Source organism: Drosophila montana, unplaced genomic scaffold, assembly GCF_035044405.1.
Source record: "Drosophila montana isolate Dmon_TW-CO22-7 unplaced genomic scaffold, ASM3504440v1 contig_3200_1, whole genome shotgun sequence".
Taxonomy (NCBI): domain Eukaryota; kingdom Metazoa; phylum Arthropoda; class Insecta; order Diptera; family Drosophilidae; genus Drosophila; species Drosophila montana.
In genome coordinates this window covers 1,655,459-1,677,071 of record NW_026998080.1, presented here as the reverse complement: position 1 = coordinate 1,677,071, position 21,613 = coordinate 1,655,459, and the positions used below count along the sequence as shown (strand labels likewise).

General features: G+C 38.7%; 1 protein-coding gene across 1 annotated transcript; it reads right to left on the bottom strand.

The window, feature by feature from the left end:
* Positions 1-10: 10 nt before the first annotated feature.
* HisT (Histamine transporter) lies at positions 11-17,741 on the bottom strand. The gene is made up of 11 exons (XM_064688085.1): positions 17,549-17,741; positions 14,403-14,708; positions 11,800-11,911; positions 11,461-11,563; positions 11,262-11,390; positions 11,101-11,196; positions 4,216-4,357; positions 3,957-4,153; positions 3,747-3,871; positions 2,431-2,541; positions 11-2,360 (listed from the first exon to the last, which is right to left on the bottom strand). The coding sequence occupies exons 2-11, from the start codon at positions 14,539-14,541 to the stop codon at positions 2,072-2,074; spliced, it is 1,443 nt and encodes a 480-aa protein (XP_064544155.1). The 5' UTR covers positions 14,542-14,708; positions 17,549-17,741; the 3' UTR covers positions 11-2,071.
* Between the last annotated feature and the right edge of the window lie 3,872 nt (positions 17,742-21,613).

The following is a 21,613-nucleotide window of genomic DNA, read 5'->3' as shown; positions in this document are numbered from 1 at the left end:
ATTGTTACAATTTGCTCTATACACGGGTTAAGTTTTATTGAATACTTTTTCCACTATACACATATACATATATTTATATATATTTTCATTTTGAATGAAATAACTTTTGACTATGTGTGTGTGTGTGTGTGGTTACCGTTAGGCATACCATATGTTTTCTTTTTTGTTTTGTGTATTCTTAAACGCGCAACTTTTCCGCTTTTCTTTGTGTACTGAATTTTGTTCAAATTGTTTTTCTTAAGGTGGTTGTTGTTGTAGTTGTTGTTATTGTAGGTTGTATATAAGTAGTAACAGCTTTAATGTCAGGTAGTCTCTGGTGTTTGAGAATTGACTCTAGTTTGGTGAGCTATACGATTGGATATATTTAGGTATATATAGTATAATACTGGCAATTGGCCATAAAGCTATCTACAAAAGTGAATACAATTTATGTACCGCAGCTTAAAAGTGTGCTAATTTATATGCATTTACTTGCATTTGATGTTAGTTAATTCAACTATGTCACAACAATGATACGCATTATAAACGTACACATATATTATATATATCGTGTATATATTATATAGATTTGACTTTAAATTGTAAATACTTCAAAATCAACGATAACACATCTCAGATATGATTGCAAGTGTTCAATTGCATAGTGTATGTGTGTGTGTGTGTGTGTGTGCGTGTATTTGTAAAGGTGTCTTTGTTTATATATGTACATAATACAACATTTTAGGGTTTAGCTTACAGTTGGCTAGTTCGGAAATTCTCTAGAAATATGTACACAGCGGAACTTTGTGAAATTTTGGTGTAGATTTTCTTTGTAGTCTGGACTACATTTTCAACTATTTATGTTTGGAATCCTTTCTATAAAGCGTGCACAAAGCGTCCAACTGTTTTCCCCCAGTTGCTGACTGATACCCTACATATATTATGGGAAGTACAGTCGCACTTCTCTATAACGAATGTTTTTTTGACACATATTGTTTCAATCTCTCTATATAAAGCTTTCTCACAGTCGTACCTATAACTCTGAAGCTCAGCTAACTTATCCCTCAAGTATATAGCAGATGACAGCTTGGGTTTAAGTGCAAGCTCTTAACTAGATTTCCAATCTGTTTTTACCAGGGATCGTACCGAATTGAAATCTGTTTTCCTTTGCTGCCAGGAGCACATATATGCATATATATTTGTGTTTCCCCTAAATATGTTGTGTAAGTGAAAAAGATTTCAACAATATTTTGCATTTTTTCTAATTATCAATTAGATTCTTGTGTCTAGTTTATTTGCCAGTTTATCATAGGGCAGTTTGACTGTATTAACTGTTTGCTGGAAATGTTTTGCATTTGAATAATTTCATAATTTCATAGACATTCATAAAATTGGGCTAATAATGCGCATGGAACTGGCTAAGATTGGAAAAATAAAATAGAATGCGCATTGAGTTTTTAACATTGGCTATATAAACATACACATATTATATATATATATATATATATATATATATATGATTGGCTATAATACTGTAGGATTATGGAATATGCCTGCAATATGGGGCTTAAACAATTTTCAACTACTTTAACGTACATATTTGTAACAAGTGTGTGTTTGTTTATATTTTAGGAATATGTTTTAGGAATAGGATATAATTTTATGCTTGTTGTTGTTGTTGTTGTTGTCGCAAAAGAACAAAGATAAAGCTAAAATTTTACTCGACAAGTCTTTTGGAATTGCAACTATTCAAATATACAACTTACGCTAAAAATTTATTTGTCCAATATATAAAATTGAAAAAATAATTGCCTAAGCTAAATATATATGTATATATATATGTGTGTGTGCAATTTTTAATAAACAATCCAACACATAGTTCACTTAAAGCTACAACAGGAAACATAAGTATAACAAACAAATGCAATAAATAAAAAAACAATTTAAAAACGATATGCATTAAAAATACAACTATCCAAAATTCTTAAACGCGACCCAGGTGCACTCTGTGCGTGTGTGTGTGTAGGTGTGCGCGTGTATGTGTGTATTTTCTTATTCCTTTCGTATTTATTTCTTCTTTTTTTTTTTAAATTTACGGATTGACAGCTGCAGCGCTGGGCGCCACCTGGGCATTCTGTCGCCTCAGATCGGATCTGGTGGCCGCCGTGATGGCCGTGCCGACGATCAGCATTAGGGCCATGGCCACGTTGGCGGGCACATCCCCGTACGAGTAGAAGAGCTCCGAGTAGAAGAGCGTAAAGCAAATGCCGAACGTTTGCGCCGACGCATTCAGCAGGCCGGACGAGGTGCCCTCCGGCTCGGGAAACGTTAGCTCGGCGCCAAATTCAAAGCCCACCGGCAAATAGCCAGTCATAAAGAAGCTGCACCGGAGCGTTATCGATAAGAGCTGTAATTGTTAACTTAATGGCCAGCCAGGCAGGCAGCACTTACCCCAGCAGCGAGGCTGTCAAATAGACAACCGCAATGTGTCCCGTGTCCAGCGTGAACGTGAATATCCACATGCCCACCATGGAGAGGGCATAGACCGCCAGCGTTGTCTCCCTGCAACACCAAAGGAGTAGAGTAGAGTAGAGTAGAGTAGTTAGCATGGTTGGTTTGAAGTGAAATTGAAACCGAATTATCTAGATAAATAGCAATCGAGCCTGATCATGGACCTTATTATTCTTAAATCAAGCAAGCAAGGATATCTTCGGCATGCCGAGGGCTTTGCCTTACGGGTTTGCAGATATGTGAGAATAGTGAGACTCGAAAAATACTCAGTCTGATGAAAATATCTTGGAAATCGGAATATTTTTTCTAGCTGACGAAGAACCTAACCTTCGACTGATCGTTCCTATGCCAGCTATATGATATACATGTCTGATATTGGTATCTGATATATTAATTATAGAAAAAGTTTACCATACAAGAGCTTGATTCTCGACCGACTGTTCCTATGGTAGCTATATGATATAGTAGTCTAATGTTGATCAAATTTGGTACACATATGCGGAACATACTGAAATGAATAAATGCCGAGCTGGGACAAGATATATATGTTACAATTAATCCGTAAGCTTGGTCAAGATATCTTGATCAGCCAGCAAGTTTTCTATACAAGAACCTTCTTTTTGACCGATCGTTCCTATGGCATCTAGATGACATAATAATCCGATCCGGCTGGCAAAGTTTCAAAACGATAGCTTTAAAACTGAGAGACTGAATAGACAGACAGACATGGCTATATCAAGTCAATCGAAGAATTCTTCTTCACCCAATTTTAACCAATATTATTTCCAAGGCTACAAATGATTGGCCATATAATATAATCAATATTGGGCTGAACCGGCTCGGGCCATAAATTCTTCATTATTTGCTACCCGAAACTGAACTTTGAACCAAATCGGTTCGAACTATTGGATTTACTTAACCATTTGTATGCCAATTGCGGTAAGGGATCAAATTTTTTATTGAAAATATTAATTTAATTTGATTAACTCTTAGTTTCAGTTTCGTAAACGGAACGTAAATGAAGGAAGTTGATTTAAACGGTGAGCCGAACCAACTATCCATAAGAATGTCAATAATTACCTGATTACGATAGAGAAAACTATGTAAGTAGGACATCTACAAATTTAATTTCTAACTAGTTGCCTGCCTTTGGTAGTTGGAGAGTGTGCTTGAAAAGTTTGTTAGCTTCTTGTGGCATCAAGTTGTGTGTGGCGCACGCGGCGTATGCGTAATGAATTGAATTGCTTTGCACTTACTTGAATTTGTGCGTCTTGTCCAGGACTATGCCGGAGACAACGGAGCCCAGCATGCCAGCCAGGACAATGCTCAGACCAATGCGGCCCGTGTCGACCTCATGACCCGGATAATACTTGAGCACCACCTGTGGGGAAGGAGGAAGAAAAGAACAAACCAAAAATAGTCACAGTTAGTTTTGTTGTGTTCATCTTAGGCAGTGCACACTGTACCGGATTGAGCAGCGTTGAGATGGCATAGAAGACGCCCACATTGATGCCATAGGAGAGAAGCAAGAAGATGAAATTCCGATTGGTCATCAGATTCTTCAGCGACTGGAAGAAGCTGACCTGCTCCTCGACCATGCCCTCCAGGCGCTGTGACGCCTCCTGTGCCGCCGATGGCGGCGTCGGCGGCCTATCCTGGAAGACTGCAAAAGGAAACGCCAAATGCGATAAATGCCAAAGAGTTGCTGCTGCCGCCTTCGCTTACATATGGCCATCAGGACGAGCAGTATGCTGGTCAGGCCGGCCACCAGGTAGAACATCAACTGCAGATCGCTGCCCACCTGGTTAATATCCTCGGAGTTCGGCACCAGCATCGGCGGCAGCACAAAGCCAACGGCCACGCCTAGCTGCAAGCAGAAATAACAATTTTATTAGGTTTTTTTTTGTTTATTTCTTTGTGCAAACTTGATTCAAAACAAAGCTTCCGTTTCCGCTGCAGCAGCAGCAGCAGAAACATTCTTCGTCACGTTTTATTTATGCTCGCTTGATTTATGTGTCCTGCCACACGCCACAAGGATTTCGCAGTTGCTGCTGCATTTTTGTTTTCGTCAAAGTTTGCGCGGCCATTTCGTGCCAAATAACATTTCAGGACTAAAAGGGGCAAAAAATTCCTCCCGGCCAGCTGCTGCGTCGAAACTTGTCTCATGTATTTTTCGCCAGTTTTTCAGTTGTGGCACAGTTTTTTATGCGGTGTGCTGCATTCTGTTTTTTTTTTTTTGTATACCCTGTACTTGTGACAGGCAGTAAAAAAAGCCTTGAATGCCCTGCACTTAACAACGAGAAAAGACGAGTCGATCTAGCCAAATTGGGAATGTACCAATTATCTAGGGTATGTTCAAGTTGAAACTACGCTCGACACCTTCCTTCTGTCTGGCCTTCTGCACAAATGAATTTCCTGAGATATATCCAAAAGGCACTAAAAAGTCTCCTAGGGTATCCATAAGTCGAGCAAGTATCAAAATAGATAGAAAAAGTTTCAATAGCTAACGTAGGGTATCTACTATGCGAGACACGATCCAATATAACATAACAAGTAAAGCCACGTAGGTTTTACAGGGTACTTTCTAGTCCATCCCGCTCTAACTTCATTATTTGCCTTTTTCTATTTATGGGCAATTTTATTTGCCCCATAAATCGGTTTTAGCGAATGGCGGAAAATAACTTTTGACATCGAATTGTAAAGTCCATTAAAATTGAGAGCGCTTTTTCAAATTGAATTTTTCCATAGTTTTATTTTTCCACATGGCCGAAAGTCGCGAATTTATTAATGCTGCTTTTTGTTTATATAAATTGCATTGCGTAAAAAGTAAAGTCAATTTGTATAGATTTCATTTTGAATAGTTAAATGAAGAATGCATTCAAAATAAGCTTTAAATGGCTTAAAAGCTTTAAATATGATGGAAAATATGCAAACAGCTTTAATTGTCGAATAATTAAGAAAATTCATCCATCAAAGAACTTTTATTAATGCTGTTTTTTGCTTATATAAAGTAAAGTAAAGTTAAGTCAATTTGTATAGATTTAATTTTTAATAGATAAATAAAGAATGCATTTTAAATAAGCTATAAATGGCTTAAGAGCTTTTAATATGATGGAAATCTGCAAACAGCTTTCATTATCGAGTAATCAAAAATATTAATCCCTTAAAGAGCTTTTGTTAATGGTGCTTTTTGTTTATATAAAGTAAAGTAAAGTTAAGTCAATTTGTATAGATTTAATTTTGAATAGTTAAATAAAGAATGCATTTTAAATAAGCTTTAAATGACTTAAGAGCTTTTAATGCAACAGCTTTCGTTGTCGAATAATCAAGAATATTCATCCCTCAATGAGCTTTTATCAAAGAGGTTTTTAAATTTCTTTGAGCACACTTAAAGCACGCTCTTAGCTTAAAGCTCATCCAACTGTAAGCTCTTAAAGCTCTTTACTCTGCTGCAATTGTCTTGAGTTGATGTTAAAGCGATTGCTTGTAAGAAACTTAGTATTGTTTGCTAATTGGCATTAAAATTATGCTAAAACCGACTAAAAATAGCTTTGATATGCAACAGCTTTCGTTGTCGAATAATCAAGAATATTCATCCCTCAATGAGCTTTTATCGAGAGGTTTTTAAATTTCTTTGAGCACACTTAAAGCACGCTCTTAGCTTAAAGCTCATCCAACTGTAAGCTCTTAAAGCTCTTTACTCTGCTGCAATTGTCTTGAGTTGATGTTAAAGCGATTGCTTGTAAGAAACTTAGTATTGTTTGCTAATTGGCATTAAAATTATGCTTAAGCCGACTAAAAATAGCTTTGGCCTCAAGTCTCTTATTTTCCAATTTAGTTTGTGTGCAATGCAAATGCTCTCGATTTCCCGGGAATTGTCAATGCAAGAATCCGCATAAGTTAAATTAATAGCAGCATTCGCATAAGCTTTGCCTTGAGGGTTCCGGTTGGTGGAGGGGGGGGGGGGGGGGGATTGGGCGCCTATCATAAATACATATTTGAGACAATGCCTCGGCCAGCAAATTGAAAGAGCAGTAAACTAGAGAAACCTAACAGCTATGTGCGACTACCAATACAAAGACAAACACAAACACGGGATGCACACGCTGGGTGGAGGAGGCGCAGGATTTGGAGGATTTGGCCTAGAAGCAGGGCGAGGCATTCATTTCCTGGCGTGTTTACATATGCGTATGAGCAGGGCTTGTTGTTGTAACAGCTAACAAAAATAACAAAAAAAATGCTGATAAAAGTGCCATAGTTGAGAGTGTTCGGCTGGCAGATACTCTGCAAAGCGCAGAAAATATTCAAAATATCCTCCAACTGTTTGTGCTTTAAATCTTGAAAGTTACGGAATAAGCACAAGAAAAGAAAGCTGCAAATCGATAATTTTCGATTTTGGTCGAAATGGGTGATCGATACTTATCGATTTTGTTTCGCTGGAAGAACGTATATTAGAAATCCTTGGTCCTTAAAGATGCCTCTATCTGTAAGCTTCGCACAACTGCAACACACGCTATTCAACCCAAGGTGTACAGGGTATAAAAATGGAAAATAGTCTAGAAAAAGAAACTATGTTTGTTCAGCACTTTGGCAACAGCCACAGCCAAAGCCAAAACCCATGTGCTCAAAGCTTGTTTCTCCACCAAATCTGCTTGTCCGGATTCTGTGGAAATGGGGCTGTGCCATGGCTGCGCGGCTGCTTGGTGCGTTTTGTCCTTGCCAGATAAGGCGACAAGCTCAAAAAAGGGGGCGGGCGTCGGGCGTCGGGCGGGGCTTCAATGTCAAGCGTCAAGCGAGTGCCGCCCGCTGCTTGGTCTTTGCTTTAGATTCTCTTTCTATACCAAAGGTATAAGGGTATTATAATTTTGACACAAGCTGTGTAACGCACAAAAGGTGGCAACTCTGACTTAATTCAGTATATTAATTTAACAGCCGACTCGCTAAAGCCTTGTCTGCCCTCGTCTGTCCCTTCTCTCTCGTGTAACTGTTGATGGTAATTTACCGTTCCACTTTTGATCTCTTTGCTAATTTGGTCTGCAGGCTGCGGCCAGAGAGCGAGCTCTGTAAATGCTAAGACTGCGGGAAGAGGGTAGATTCAAAAAGCTACTGCGTTCACGCTATTGGTCGTAGCGCCTTTGATTCCGTTACCTTAGTTACGCGAGAAGAGAACATTGTCCATGATGTAAGCGCAGGAGTTTTAAAAGTTACGTGCTCTTTGTTGCATCTGTATTAGTGCGAATGCCGGCTTAACGTAAGCGCGAGCCTTAAGAGCAGTTTTAGTCTGTGCGCGTCTGTCCTGGCGATCGGTTACTTATTCTACGCGTGTGAATATAATCGTTTTATATGAAAGATAAATAATCGAAATGGTGTTAAATCTGCTTAGCACATGATGTTTGTGTTTGCAATGTGTAATTTATTTGTCTTCTACTTGTTGGAAAATATTTAATTGTCGTTTTGTTTTTGGCGCGGAGTTTTTTTTAATAAGAGCAAATTGGCGCGTAAAACTATTCAGAGAGAGATAGAGAGAGAACGAGAGAGAGGTGAAATACAGACAGAGTGTGAACGGGCGAGTCTTATAAAGCTTTTCTTAAGAGCAACTGTGCTGTTGTTTAAGTGTTTGTATATATTTCTTAACGATCTCTTATACACTTCATCGTTTACTGCCTTCTTATACCCTTTGAAATAATATTATAGTTTTATCACGAGCTGAAAACACTTTTCTGTATTAAGAGATAGCGTATACTTGTTCTCTGTTAAGGGTATTTCATCTTCGGTGTTTCGGACTTTACTGTTTTTTCTTGTATTTTTTTTTCTCTGCCCGCAGCCATTCAGCGCTTTTGGGCCACAAGTTCGACTTGTTCGACTGTTGCCTAGCAACGCTTTAAAGCCAACATTTGCGTTTGGCTTTCTCCATTGAGCAGGCACTTGACCTCAGCCAATGCAGCATGGGCCAGCCCTGCAGGTGGGCCATGCACATTGACGTTGACGTTCACTATTCGACGGCACTGTATGGTTACACACACACACACACTAACACACTCTTATACACATACAATGAGAGAGGCATGCCTCATATTGTGACATGCACATCCCATTGAGACTTCCTGCCGAGGCGAGCCTGGCGAAAAACAAGCGGAAATTATAAGCCTTTTCAGCGGCACTCGAGCGTATGGCAAATATGACGGCACACACGCACACGCACACGCACACCCACACACACACGCACACAAATCGCATATGTGTCAGACCGTGTCATTCGCATGACTATTTCAATGTTTGTGCTGCATATTTGCACGTACAGCAGGTGAGTTGCCCTCATTTTGTCTCAGTTGCAACACGTTGCGCGTAATGTGCATTATTTGTTCGTAAATCATTATTAAGGGTAGTCCCGCACACAAACACACTATCTCTCTCTCTCTCTCTCTTAGCTCTCTTTGGCACCAGGTAGCTTTGTACTCTAATCACAAAGCAAGCAAACTAATTGTTTTGCTTTGTTTGGCGTCCAAAGACTGCCAGCGCATAGTTAATCAACATACTGTCAAAGGTCAACTAGGTAAATATGTGTCAATAATGTAATGTAATGGCTTACAAGTTGCCAAACAAAGTGCTAGCTAACAATAACCCTAAGCGATAGAGCTAAGTTTCTGAGTTGTCAAAGTAGTTGGTTTGGGGAAAGTTTCAAATTTTGAGACTAAGCCAACGAGGAAACAAACTCAAATGCCCAAAGTTTTAAGTGTCCAGCTGAAGTAGCTTTAAGGAAACATAAGAATTGTGCTCATGGGACCTTTAACGAAGCGAACCACATGCAGATCGATATTTATCGATGAAGTACTTAAAGAAACTATTAAAAAAAAAGACACTTTTTTTGCGTATGGTATACAAAAAGATATTACATGGCGTTTAATAAACAACAGCGAAAAAAAATTGATTGCATTTTAAGCAAAATTAAAAAACTTATTGGGAAACAATGTGTTTTCTGTATTATATACCAGAAGAAATTACCCGGCATCGCCCGGTTCAAAGTAATAATGTTCAATATGCAAATGATTACGTCCATGCATTCGCCCGACAACAAGCAAATCGAAAGAAATATTTTAATTAATGTTAAAATCTAGAAATTTTCGATTTTTACTTCCAATCCTAATCTACTGTGTATTGCCTTTTTTGCCATACAAAAACAAATTTAACAAACAAAAATACAAATAAAATCTGTTGAATTTGAGTCGGCGACCTCTCACTTGCTAGTTCGACGCTCAGGCAACTAAGTCTTTATTGAATGATTGAATGATTGCGAACATGTTGCCTTATATAGAGCCTGCGTGTACCTAAGAAAATTGAACTTGAAAATGTTCTTTTACAAGAAAAGTATTTCAGGAAAAAGTGAATATTTAAAACTTAAATTACTTTTTGTTCCTAACTTTTCTTAGTTTTCGGTCAAAGTTTTAACGGCGCCGCAAAATGTTTCATTAATTATTCCTGCAACTTTGTGGCATCAATAATTGATGCAATTATGCAATATGTGGCAAAGCCTGCGTGTTGACAGTAAATGGCTTTTGGCATAATAGAATTTTAGTACTTTGGCATTTTGGCCACATGCTAATTACATTATGGCCCCAAAAACCGAACACGTGGCAACCACAATTGATTGCGAATCTAGCGGGAAGCTGCAGGTGCCTAAGCTCAACCTCGACTGTGGTCAGCTGCTGTCTGGCTCAGCCGAGAAGTTTTGCAACTTGACCCGAAAGTGACATTGGTGCCACCCTTGCCACACTTGCCACACACGACACTTGAGGCAGGTCAATTCGTTTGTTTTCACAGTCGAATAAATTGAAAATGTGCACAGACTTTTTTGGCTTTCCACTTTATTCCTCTCCCTCCCCCATCTATTTGCATTAGTGTCCGATGCAGTGAGATGTGCAATCAGTTTGCTTAGTTTCGCCTAACTTACTCTAGCTGCTTGCTCTAGTTGCTTCCTTTTATACCCTGTAGCTGCTTAAAATGGGCATATTGGTTTTTACTTTTCTGTTAATAACTTTCACAATCGATAAATATCGATTGTTTGTTTGGGTTTTTAGCATCTGAAGTACTACAAGGCATTCACACACATTTTAGTATCATTTCCAAGTACTTAAAAGTTCATTACGATCGCAGAATGAAGCCCGAAGTTATTCCAGAATAAAAAACCCATAGTCCACGCATTTAGCGGAGTACAGGGTATATTCTAGTCAACCCCACTCGCTCTATATTTTTTATCTGTGCATCCCTTGGCAATTTGGCGATTGCACGCGTCGTGTAACAGAGAGAGCACGGGGCGGGGGCGGGGGCGGGGGCAGGGTCACTTTCGCTGGCCGGAAATGTGCAAAAAGAAAGTAGTTAGAAAAGAAACGCACGAATGTCATTTTGGCGTGTCAGCTTAACATTTGGCATCAATCTGGCCAAAATGCTGCTGCTGCTGCTGCTGCTGTGCAGCCCTTTTCTTGTTCATGCAAATTTAAGCCCACTTTTAGAGCAACCCTTTCCCCTCCCCCCTTGCCATATATCTAGCTTGAACAACTGGGCGTATGCGTAATTTAAGCTTTAAGCCAAAGCAGGGCAAAGCTTCTCGCTTACCTGATTCCCAAAGACGCCAACACTGGTGGCGGATGACACCTGATCGGGTCCGAACCAAACGGCAGCCAAGCGCGCGGGCAGCGACAATATGCACACCTGTTCGTATAAATGCAACTCGAGGTGTTTTAATTAGCTGAAAGTTGATTCGGTATTTTATTTACCTGGGCGAGCGCCACAATTGACTGTCCGATGAAGCTGACATAGAAGAGCGACGGATCCACCGAAAAGACCTTTATCCAGGCGCCTATGCAGGTGCCCACAATGCCAACGAGTGCCGTTATGCGCAGACCCTGATTAAAAACAAAAAACCAAACCGTTAAAACAAATAAACAATTGTTTACCTCCCCGTGCGCCACTCACCACTTTGTCCAGGAACCAGCTGCCCGGAAATATGAGCGGTATATACAATATCATATAAATCATGGACGTCCAGTCGACCCACTTGTCACTGATGCCATAGTAGCTGCATTGGCGAAACATTAAAATGGCAAATAAATAAATATATACTTTCTGATTGCCCACCACTGTGCACTTTGCTGGTGGAAACTTGCTACTTTGCAACTTTTAATTAAATAAAACCAGCTTTAAACTGGGCGAGTTGAGCTAAGCGCACACAACATCGCATTTGAGGCACCTGGCCAAACATCCTGCACCATCCTGCACCACCCTGCACCACTCTAAGCACTCCCAACCACTTACCGCGTTATTATATTGTTGATGATGGTGTATTGTATCCATTGCATGGCATTCGAGGCTGAATAGAATACAAAGAGTATGAGCACCGCCCAGCGACGTGCATAGACTTTGTAACCTGAAAAAAAACAACAGATATGTAAGCAGATATATTTATATATGTATATATAGATACATAGTATACATAGTTAGCAGCCACTTGTAAGATTAACTGGATTAGTTGCCTAGTTCCTTATGGCAGCAACTGTCGTAAGGGATCCTTTTATATACAACAAGCATATGTTACCTGATAGTTTGCAAAGGTTGACAGCGGATGTAGGTGTCTAAAGGTTTTATTACCCTTCCTGAGAGTATTTTAAGGGCGCTTTATTTATACCACATATATATTGTATCAGACATATTCCTTAACGATTTTGTAAACTTAAGGATCAACATTTTTTTGAGTGTAGTTAGGATTACATTCATATAATTTAATTATTTAATAATAATTATCGATATTTGAGTAACTTATAAGCTTCCTCAATATTTGACTCTTGTATTGATTAGTTAAAAACAGGCATTTGGTTTGCAGAAATATGTTCCTTTTTTGATTTTTTTCTCTAAGTGCATATTGTATATGCATGCATGTCTGCAAGAGTATTCCAATTTCGCTGGTTCAAAGGTAATTGGTCTTTTCTATTTATACAATTTTCCATTATAACTTTTGTGCCAATCGAAAATGTTGGAACTAAAACGACAATAGTTCACATACCCTGTATAACAAACATAAAAGGGTACGTAAGAGAGAAATGAGGGTATGCATAAAATGCCATACCCAACTTCAAGAGAACGCTATAGTCTCTAATTTATTGACTTATGTATAGTTTTTAATAAGTATAAGCCATATATATTTAATAGATATGCCTTCGTTCTAAAATAATATAGAGAGACTACTTTATCAAGAAAGTTTTTCATAAATATTGATCTCCGCTTTAATGCATTAGCTTATAAGCCACTTTACAGCTGTTCATAGGGCATCAGATAGTCGTTCATTTTGAGTCTAGCCTTTTTTGACGTGTCTTTACCATTTTTAGTTGTTTGGCATTGAAAATGCAAGAAAAAGAAGCGCTTTTGATGTTTTTTATTTATAGTTGACAGCACACACACATGCACAGAGCCATACATATGTATATACATACACAAACACACTTGCACACACACACATACTCGCATGCACACATATTAGATGCGGTGCACGCAAATCAGTGAATGCAAACAAAACGATTGCATACCTTGAGGTGCAGTTAAGTCAAAATGGCCGCTTTGTAAGCATGTGTGTGTGTGCTTAAAGTGTTTTGCATATAAATGCTTAGTTACCGAACACACACACACTAACACACACACACACATCTGTTGAGCGTAGTAAATGGCCCAAAAGATTTGTGTGGTAGCCGTGACAGGAATTGCATGGCATGTTAGCCAAGCAGATAACATCCGAATAGATAATTACGCTTACGTGAGCTCTATAAGCGTTTTTCTAACCTTTCAGAGGGTATTTTAATATTGTTACGAGCCGTGCAACGCATGGAATGTGACAATTCTTGATCAATGTCGATAGCCGAGTTCATAAAGCCTTGTCCGGGTGTCCCTCTCACTCTCTCTCTCTCCGCCTATCTGATTCTATACAAACTCAACTCACGTTTGACTGTGAATGATAATTTACTCTTCCACATTCACTCTCTTTGCATATTTGGGATGCAGTCTATAGTTAGAGAGCGAGCTCTGTAAATGCTAAGACTGTGGGGAGAGGGTACATTCATATAGCTACTGCGTTCACGCTATTGGTCGCAATGCCTTTGATCCCGTTACCTTAAACTAAAGAGCGCTTACGCGAGAAGAGAGCATTGTCAATGATGTGAGCGCAGGAGTCCTAAAAGTTGTGTGCTCTTTGTTGCATTTGTATTTGTGTGAATGCCGGCTTAACGTAAGCGCGAGTCTAAAGAGCAGTTTTAGTCTGTGCGCGTCTGTCCTGGCGATCGGTTACTTATTCTACGCGTGTGTATATAATCGTTTTGTTACAAAATAAAATTAACTTAAGTTTCAAAAACGAATACTTTGGTTATATGTCTGTGTTCGCAAAGTGTTAGTTATCTTGTTTATCTACGTGAATGTGCTTAAAACAATATAAATACTGGTTAATTTTCGAGCTGAACTTTTTTACTTAACGGGAAAATGGCGCGCATTTTAACATAATCCAGAAAGAGAGAGCAAGAGAAAGCGAGGGCGAAGAGAACGCTGTCTTGAGCAAGGGAGTTGGTTCTCTCTGATGCAGGTAAGCGTAATAACTAACTCATTAATTGCTAGGTAAATATATATTGGGGTATTTCTGCACTTGCAAGGCTATTAAAATTTGCTATATATATTCAATCATTTCACTCTCATGATATATGATATGCTATATGTATATGATTAAACTTTGCATAGATTCGACTTATTACTGCAGGCTTATAAAGGCTCTTAAAGCTTATTAAGGATCAATCTGTGAAATATAAGTAGTATATGCGTGCTAGGGTATTCAATCTTCGGCGTGCCGAAGCTAACTGGCTTTTTTCATTTAGTTTGCAACTAACCTTCGGCTGGCGCATTGGCCGATTTGTTGTTTTCCTTGCTCTCCTTATCCTTGGGCGTGATCATGTCTGTTGACTTGCTGCTGGCTATATATGAATCGGCGCTCTCGACGGCGCCGCTGGCGCTATGTTTCAGATCCATTTCGGATATATATATATATCAATATATATTTGTGTATATAAATTAGCTTCTGATTTTGGGCGGTTGTTTTGTGTGGCTTTGGCTCGCTGATAGTTCGGTGGTGTCGTTGAATATCTACTGTACTTTAATTGGGCAGTTTGTTTAGTTGATAAAATTCTTAATAATTGCTGAAAAATAAACAGAAGAAGAAGTAGAATCTCAGTCAAGTGTATTAAATGTGAAGCCTAGAACTAGGCAATAATCATATTACAGCTTTTTTATATGCCGCAGCTGCTGCGCATTTGGCGCGGCTTTGCCGTGGGAAATTGTTAAAACTCTTTGGCAGCAACACAGACACACACCCACACCTACACCCACGTACATACATACACCCACACACTCACACATTTATATACCCCAAAATACGCTCATATGTGTGCTACACGTTTGCGGCGTGCCTAACAACTGGCATAAACATTTCTTGTAGCCCTCACAAAACCAACTTAATGCGAATTCACATTACCCCAACCCCCCGCTTAAGCCCTGCTTTGCACCGACTGCCATACCTGGCTGCTGTTTTTTACTAACCAGACATAATATTATTGCTTGGTTTTATATGCCCTGCTTTTGTGCACCTTAAATTTAAACGAGACTTTTCGTCAAACACCTAAGAGTCTCATTTTTCTCTTGAATATAAAGCAAAGATGACATATACTTTAAGTTGTTTTTACTTAGCACAGGGCATCTCGCAGTCGAGCACAATATTCCTAAAGCTCTTATAATTTGTACTGTTTTGCTCTAATGTATGGCCACACTCTTTTTGCCATTAGACAAATAGCTTTTGCATACGAAATCAATTGAAACAAGTAAGGCTGACCTAGTCGGCAGTGCCCGACTAGCAGATACACTGAAAGCAGCGCCAAAGATTCTAGCTGCCTTGCATACATCAATACATACATTTATAGCAGCGGCTGTGCCTCTTCTTATATTTGCCTTATACTAGGGGGCAATGCATTCTTGGGACATTTTTTGATTCTATTCGTTACTTATACTATTAGAAATTGCGTATGGGGAAATTTGGCGATCTTTTTGCCTTTGCCTTCTACTATGGGAATTGCATTCTTGGGACATTTTTCTGTTTTTTTCAATTTTGCTTTGTCTTATACTATGGGAAATGCATTCCTGGGGAAATATTCTATATTATTCTTCTTACTTTTGTCTTATGCTATGGGAAATTTATTGTTGGGTAAACTTTGATCCCTAATCTGGACTAAAATTTGTGCATATACCAAAGGACGGGGGTAAAATCTATATTTATCGATTTTATGGAAAAGGGAGCTGATATCGATAGATATATATCTGTAACATGCATTTACACAAAGTCAATATGCCTTTTTTCACATTTGCAACGGTTGGGGGTATATATTTGTAATAGATCTATTAAGCTATTAAAGGGCCATTCATTTGCATTCGCTTTTAAATTCACATTTATTCAGATAGCATTCATTGTTGTTGTTGTTGTGCTTTGACATTGAATTTGCGAGCAACATAAACGAACCCATTGAATCAAATCAGCGCCTGCGATTTGACTGCGGATTCGCGAAATGGGATTGCAATATAATTTCCCATGGCCCAGCTGCGGATGGGTGGGGTGAGGCTGGGGGGTGGAGGGTGTGTGCTGTCTTTTGGTAGTGGCTGCACGTGTCCACTTGTTGCTCCCAAAAAGCCAATCAACTGCCTGATTTTATGAGCTGCACAAAAATTGCAGCTCGACTGGCTCGGGCAATGGATTTGCGGATGATGATTTGATAGCATTTTTTCGATGCATCATTTGGCACACTCACACCCACACACACACATACACACATACACTCACACTGTTGCACAACAACAACAACAACAACAACAAAACAACAACATTTCGAGTGGCATGCTTCGCGTTTGTATACCCTGCACCACTTGAAAGTGTGTAAAAAAGAAAAGGGTACAACTAAGTTCGGTAAGGAAAAGAAGGTTTTTCTGAACCTATAAGATATATCATAGAAAAGGATATATTATAAATATAAATATATATCTAGATAACAAGTTAAGCAGATCGTTCCAAAAATATCTGTCTGTTAGTTTGTTCAAAAAAGTCTCAGATAATATAAGAGCTATAGACTTCTTATATGGAATATATATTGCATATATAATATGAGCTTCAGTTTTCATTTTTTTCGATAGCTACCGATATAAACTGAAAATCGATAAATATTATTTATACACCCATTTGAATTCCATCTTTAAAATCCATAAAATTCCAAACCTATATCAAAAAGAAACATACGAGTTATTTGGGAAAGAAAATTTGTTAATAGAATGTAAGCATATACAAGTTATATTTATATACTTATGTCACAATCAACATTTCAATTATTAAGGAAAGAATTTAATAAAGCAATTGCCTTAAATGATTCTGATTGCATTTACAGGGTATACCATAGTCGAGCACTCTTGCCTGGAGCAGCCTTAGTTATTTTGATAATTTTTTTTTTGCTGGGCCTGCGTAAATTGCCTCTAATGAGGTTTGTGCGGTTGCAACATGTTTGTTATGTGCATGTCATTTGGGGCTTTAATTCGATTGTGATTTGTTTTCGGGCAGCTAATAGACCCTATGTAGAGACATTTTCCAGAAGCTATATGTATAGCTAGGCCCTGTGGAAACTGATTGGAATTATTGTTTTGACTGATTGCAAAGAGATTGAGGGCGAGAGACCAGCTGTGAGGTGGAACCAAACATGATAAAAACACGAAAATAAACAGAGCCAGATACAGAAACAGAAACAGAAACAGAAACAACAAGAACAAGAGGAAGAACAAGAGGAAGAACAAGCATTCGATGAGTGGAACGCGCGATAACAGCGAGACGAAGAACTAAAGTACCTTCTCAGGGTCTTACAACAAAATGAATAGACTAAAACATATATAGACACGATTAGCTAAATGCGACTAAAGTTCAGCTATGCGGGGGAGTTCTTTTTATTATTACCCATTCGAGGTTTATTTTTTGGAAAAGCGCGCACGTACTGTTAAAATATATAATGTATAGATATATATATATATAAATAATAAACAGAGAGTGTGTAAAAACTTAAGGTAGGTTAAACCACGCGTCCGCCGATTCAATCGAGCGCGCGAAAATAATATATCAGTCGGAACCGGGGGAGACGGCAACGTTTTGAGAGCGCGAACACGGGCGAACTGAAACTGAAACTAAATCCGAAAAACTCGCTCAGCGCTTGTCATAAAGTTGATTTTGCAAAATGTTATTGTTGTTGCTGTTATTATTGTAAACAGCTGATTCTTCGAGCAGACATACTAACTACACACAACACACACTCACTCGCACACTCACCCGCACACACACTCGCACACTTGCTGTCACAGTGAGCGTGAGAAGGCAAACAACTAATTATTAACTAAACATTATTATTACATATTTTTGTAAAATTATTTATATAAGCAATATTGCTGATTGTTTAAATAATTTAAATGGCAATATAAACAATTTAATTCTGAAGCTCAGCAATTGCAGCAACTGCTTAATTGATCCAACTGAACCTGACTTGGGCGACAATTAAAAGAAAAAAATATTATAAAAAAATGAAAGTGATATCAAACAGAGCTAAAGCCCTAAAGCTATAAAATAACACGTACTTACTTCCAAACAATTTATGCTTACTCTAAAAAAAAACAACAAATCAATTTATGTCATACATTTAAATGAAGTTCTCCACAAAAATCAAGCTCTAGAGTTCCGTCTGAGCTTTAAGGTAAATAAATAAATGCATTTGATTACACTTTAAGCCCAAAGCTCAGTATTAATTGCATTGACACTAGTCACACAGTTTAATGAATCTCTCTCCCAAAGCTTTTAAGCTTTAAGTGCACTTAATGCAATTAATCTCTCGCTGAAAGCTTTTAAGCTTTAAGTGCAATTAATTGCATGTGCTCAATGCAATTAATCTTGTCAGCGTCGTTGTCAATGCAAATATATTGGTCGTAAGCTCGTGCGCATACTTTTCGTACGCACTGTGGCAGCATTGCGTTATGTGCGACATCTGCACATGTCCACTTATATATCATATATGTAGATTAACTGTAGTAACGACCGTCAATGAGAGACTTGCTCCCGTTATTGTCTGCTGTTGCAAGTGCGCATACAGTGAAGCTAGCCTAGGGCGAACCAGCTGCAAATCTATCTGAACTGTAGCCCGTTTCACTTAAGGAGCGACCACTGTAGCCCACATTTGTCGATTCATGCGCCCCTCTAATTGCAGCTGTAAAACATTTTTAACTTATTCGCTTTATTTTTTCCGCATACCTCGCTTTATCGCACTTTCTTTAGCTCCCCAACTTCGTCAGACTGCAAACACGTGTATTCAGGCACCTTTCTCTCCTCGTCTCGCCCACCTGTCAAGCCAAGAACCCTTTCACATGTCACGTCTCTCCCTCTCCCCCTCTCGCTTCAAAATTTATTTGCATTCAAGTTTGTCGCTGATGATTTGTTTTTCTGTTGTTTATTGAATAATTTGCCTGGGGGAACTTCCTCGTTTGTCGTGGCGCAATATTCCCGGGCCAGACAATGTCCAAATCTGAAATCCAGCAGCTTTTTATGTCCAAGTGGTTGGGGGTCATTATTCGATTAAGGCAAATTATTATTTTTTATTATTTATAATGCAAATCATACTCTGTCGGGCAGTGGTGGAGGGGGGGGTGGAGCGGGGTGGGGCCCACTTTCATTTGGCCGTGTATACGACACTCAACTCACCCCCCCCCCCCCCTCGCTGCCCCTCTGCCATGGACTTGTCCTGGTTATCTACTCAAGAGCCAAAAGCTAATCAACGTGTACTTTGTATATGGGCTGACCCACGCGAAATTTCTCGCACGATTCTCTGGCGAAAGATAATGAAATCGGGCGGCGACAGCTGATAAAGCCATTGTATAGTTCTCTTCCGTTTCTACTTAATCATTATTGAGCCATTATAGATATTATTAACGTGTATTATTTATTATTAGGCATCTCGTTCAGTGGCCAGGCAAGCGTGAATCCCCCCGCAACTAAAGTAGTCACGTTTTCTAGGTATATGGAAACTTTAAATATAGTTCGCGTATGTGCTTCGATTAACTGGCTTGGTTGGAGACTTCTCATTAGCTGGCCTCAATAATTACACGTTTATAAAAAGATACCTGACTTAACCTGTCTGGTAAGTCCCGTAATTAATCCAAACTATTTTAAGATACTTGCCATGCAAATCGTTTACAACTATTTATATAAGTTGCGAAAAATTAACCACACACAGATATAATTATATATGCATAAGGTTGCTATGGCAACTCAGACCTTGAACAGGGCCTTTGTTCAGCTTTAAAGTCCACGTTAAGGCTGTTGTGTTTAACACTGTGAAGGGAGTTTTTCTAGACCAACCTACAATTTTGCCTATTTAATATGGCAAACATTCTGCACAAATTTGATCCAAGCTTATCAAATTTGGTAATCAAAACTTTAAGAAACCACTTTCAAAAAAAACCTTAATACTGAGAGACTGCATGAAATATTACTGCTTGAATGTAGTTCAGTCTACGTGGGCTATTTACTGGGGTTTTGAGAACTTAATGTGTCATAATTAAGTCAACTTTTACAACATTTATTACAGGCAAAATTAAATGCATAAAAATACTTTAGGATGGCACCCAAACCTATTTAAAATTTAGATTGTAAATTATTTTTTTAAAAACAACTAAGAGGTATAATATTAACCCAAAAAAAAAAAACATGGAACTTTTATATTTTCAAAACCCGACAAATTTTGAATGCAGAATCTTACTGAACGATAAACCATGCTTTATTATTATCTTAGATCTATATCTGTATCTAATTTTTCCATTCTCTTCTCATTCGGAGCGTGAACCAAAACTCGTGTGTAACTAATTTATTGAATATATAACATATATATTTAATTTAGAATTTTGTGGTAATAGCAATAATAAATATTACAATAATGATATAATATTGTTATTATTATTAATAATAATAACTTTAATAATAAAATCAAATTATTATTATTATTAACAAGAACGCTGATAATAATAATAATTATAATGATAATGAATTTACAATTTAAATATAAGTATTATTTATTATTTACGTTTCGATCCAAGTTTATTATCGATGAAATCTTATCTTAGTAATGAACAGCTAATAATTGGGCGACAGCTACTTGAGAGCTATATCTATGCCAACTCATCAATCTATATATTGTTCCTAATACAATCTAACTATATTGTTGATATCGCAGTTCAGATAGTAAGCGTAGTATATATATTTAAAGCGTTAGAGTCTCTTGTGCAGGTGTTTCATAGTTGAGATTGCGGCCGCAGCTGAGTCTGCCTAATGGACTCTAAGTGTGTGTGTTTGTGTGTGTGTGCTTGTGTGTGTGTGTGTGTGTGGCATCAACTGGTAATCATTTTAATGTTTACAAAAAGAGCCCCCAAAACACCCGCGACTGCCGCCGCAGCTGGCAGGCAGCCACTCATTAGGCGTGCAGGGAGCACAAAGCGTGCGTCCTGATTGCCACATTTCTCATGCACTTTCCACTTGCCGCTTGCCACTTGCCGCTTGCCACTTGCCACTTGCCGCTGGCCAGGGGTCGAGTGCTGCAGCGCTTTGTTCTCGATTTCAATCTCACATGAATTCCAAATGCAATTTGTCGCTGCGTAAAGCCCGCCAGCCAATTGGACTTGGACGCGGATGCGGATGAGGATTTGGATGTGGATGTGGATTAGCCAGCGCCCAATTAGCCAGGACTTGCCAGTGGCAAGTGCCCAGCGGCCTTAAAGGCTTCAGCTGCAGCTGTTGGCCTTAAACTGTTGCTCAAATATTAATGCCAACAATTTGTTTAAATGGCCTTCTCCGCACCTTTTTTTCCCCATTTAGCCTCAGCCAAAGTATTACATTAAGCCGGGCATTTAATCAAAACGTGTGAATCGTCCGCCTCAAGCTCCTCCTCGGGGCAAAAGTTAAGTGGATATTTCTTTCATCAAATGCAAGGCC

Bases quoted from the DNA above. Each gene is read 5' to 3' on its own strand.
- HisT (XM_064688085.1), bottom strand. From the start codon at position 14,541: ATGGATCTGAAACATAGCGCCAGCGGCGCCGTCGAGAGCGCCGATTCA. The intron at 11,912-14,402 runs GTTAGTTGCAAA...GTTTTTTTTCAG, and splicing joins GGCCAATGCGCCAGCCGAAG to GTTACAAAGTCTATGCACGT. The intron at 2,542-3,746 runs GTAAGTGCAAAG...TTGGTGTTGCAG, and splicing joins GACAAGACGCACAAATTCAA to GGAGACAACGCTGGCGGTCT.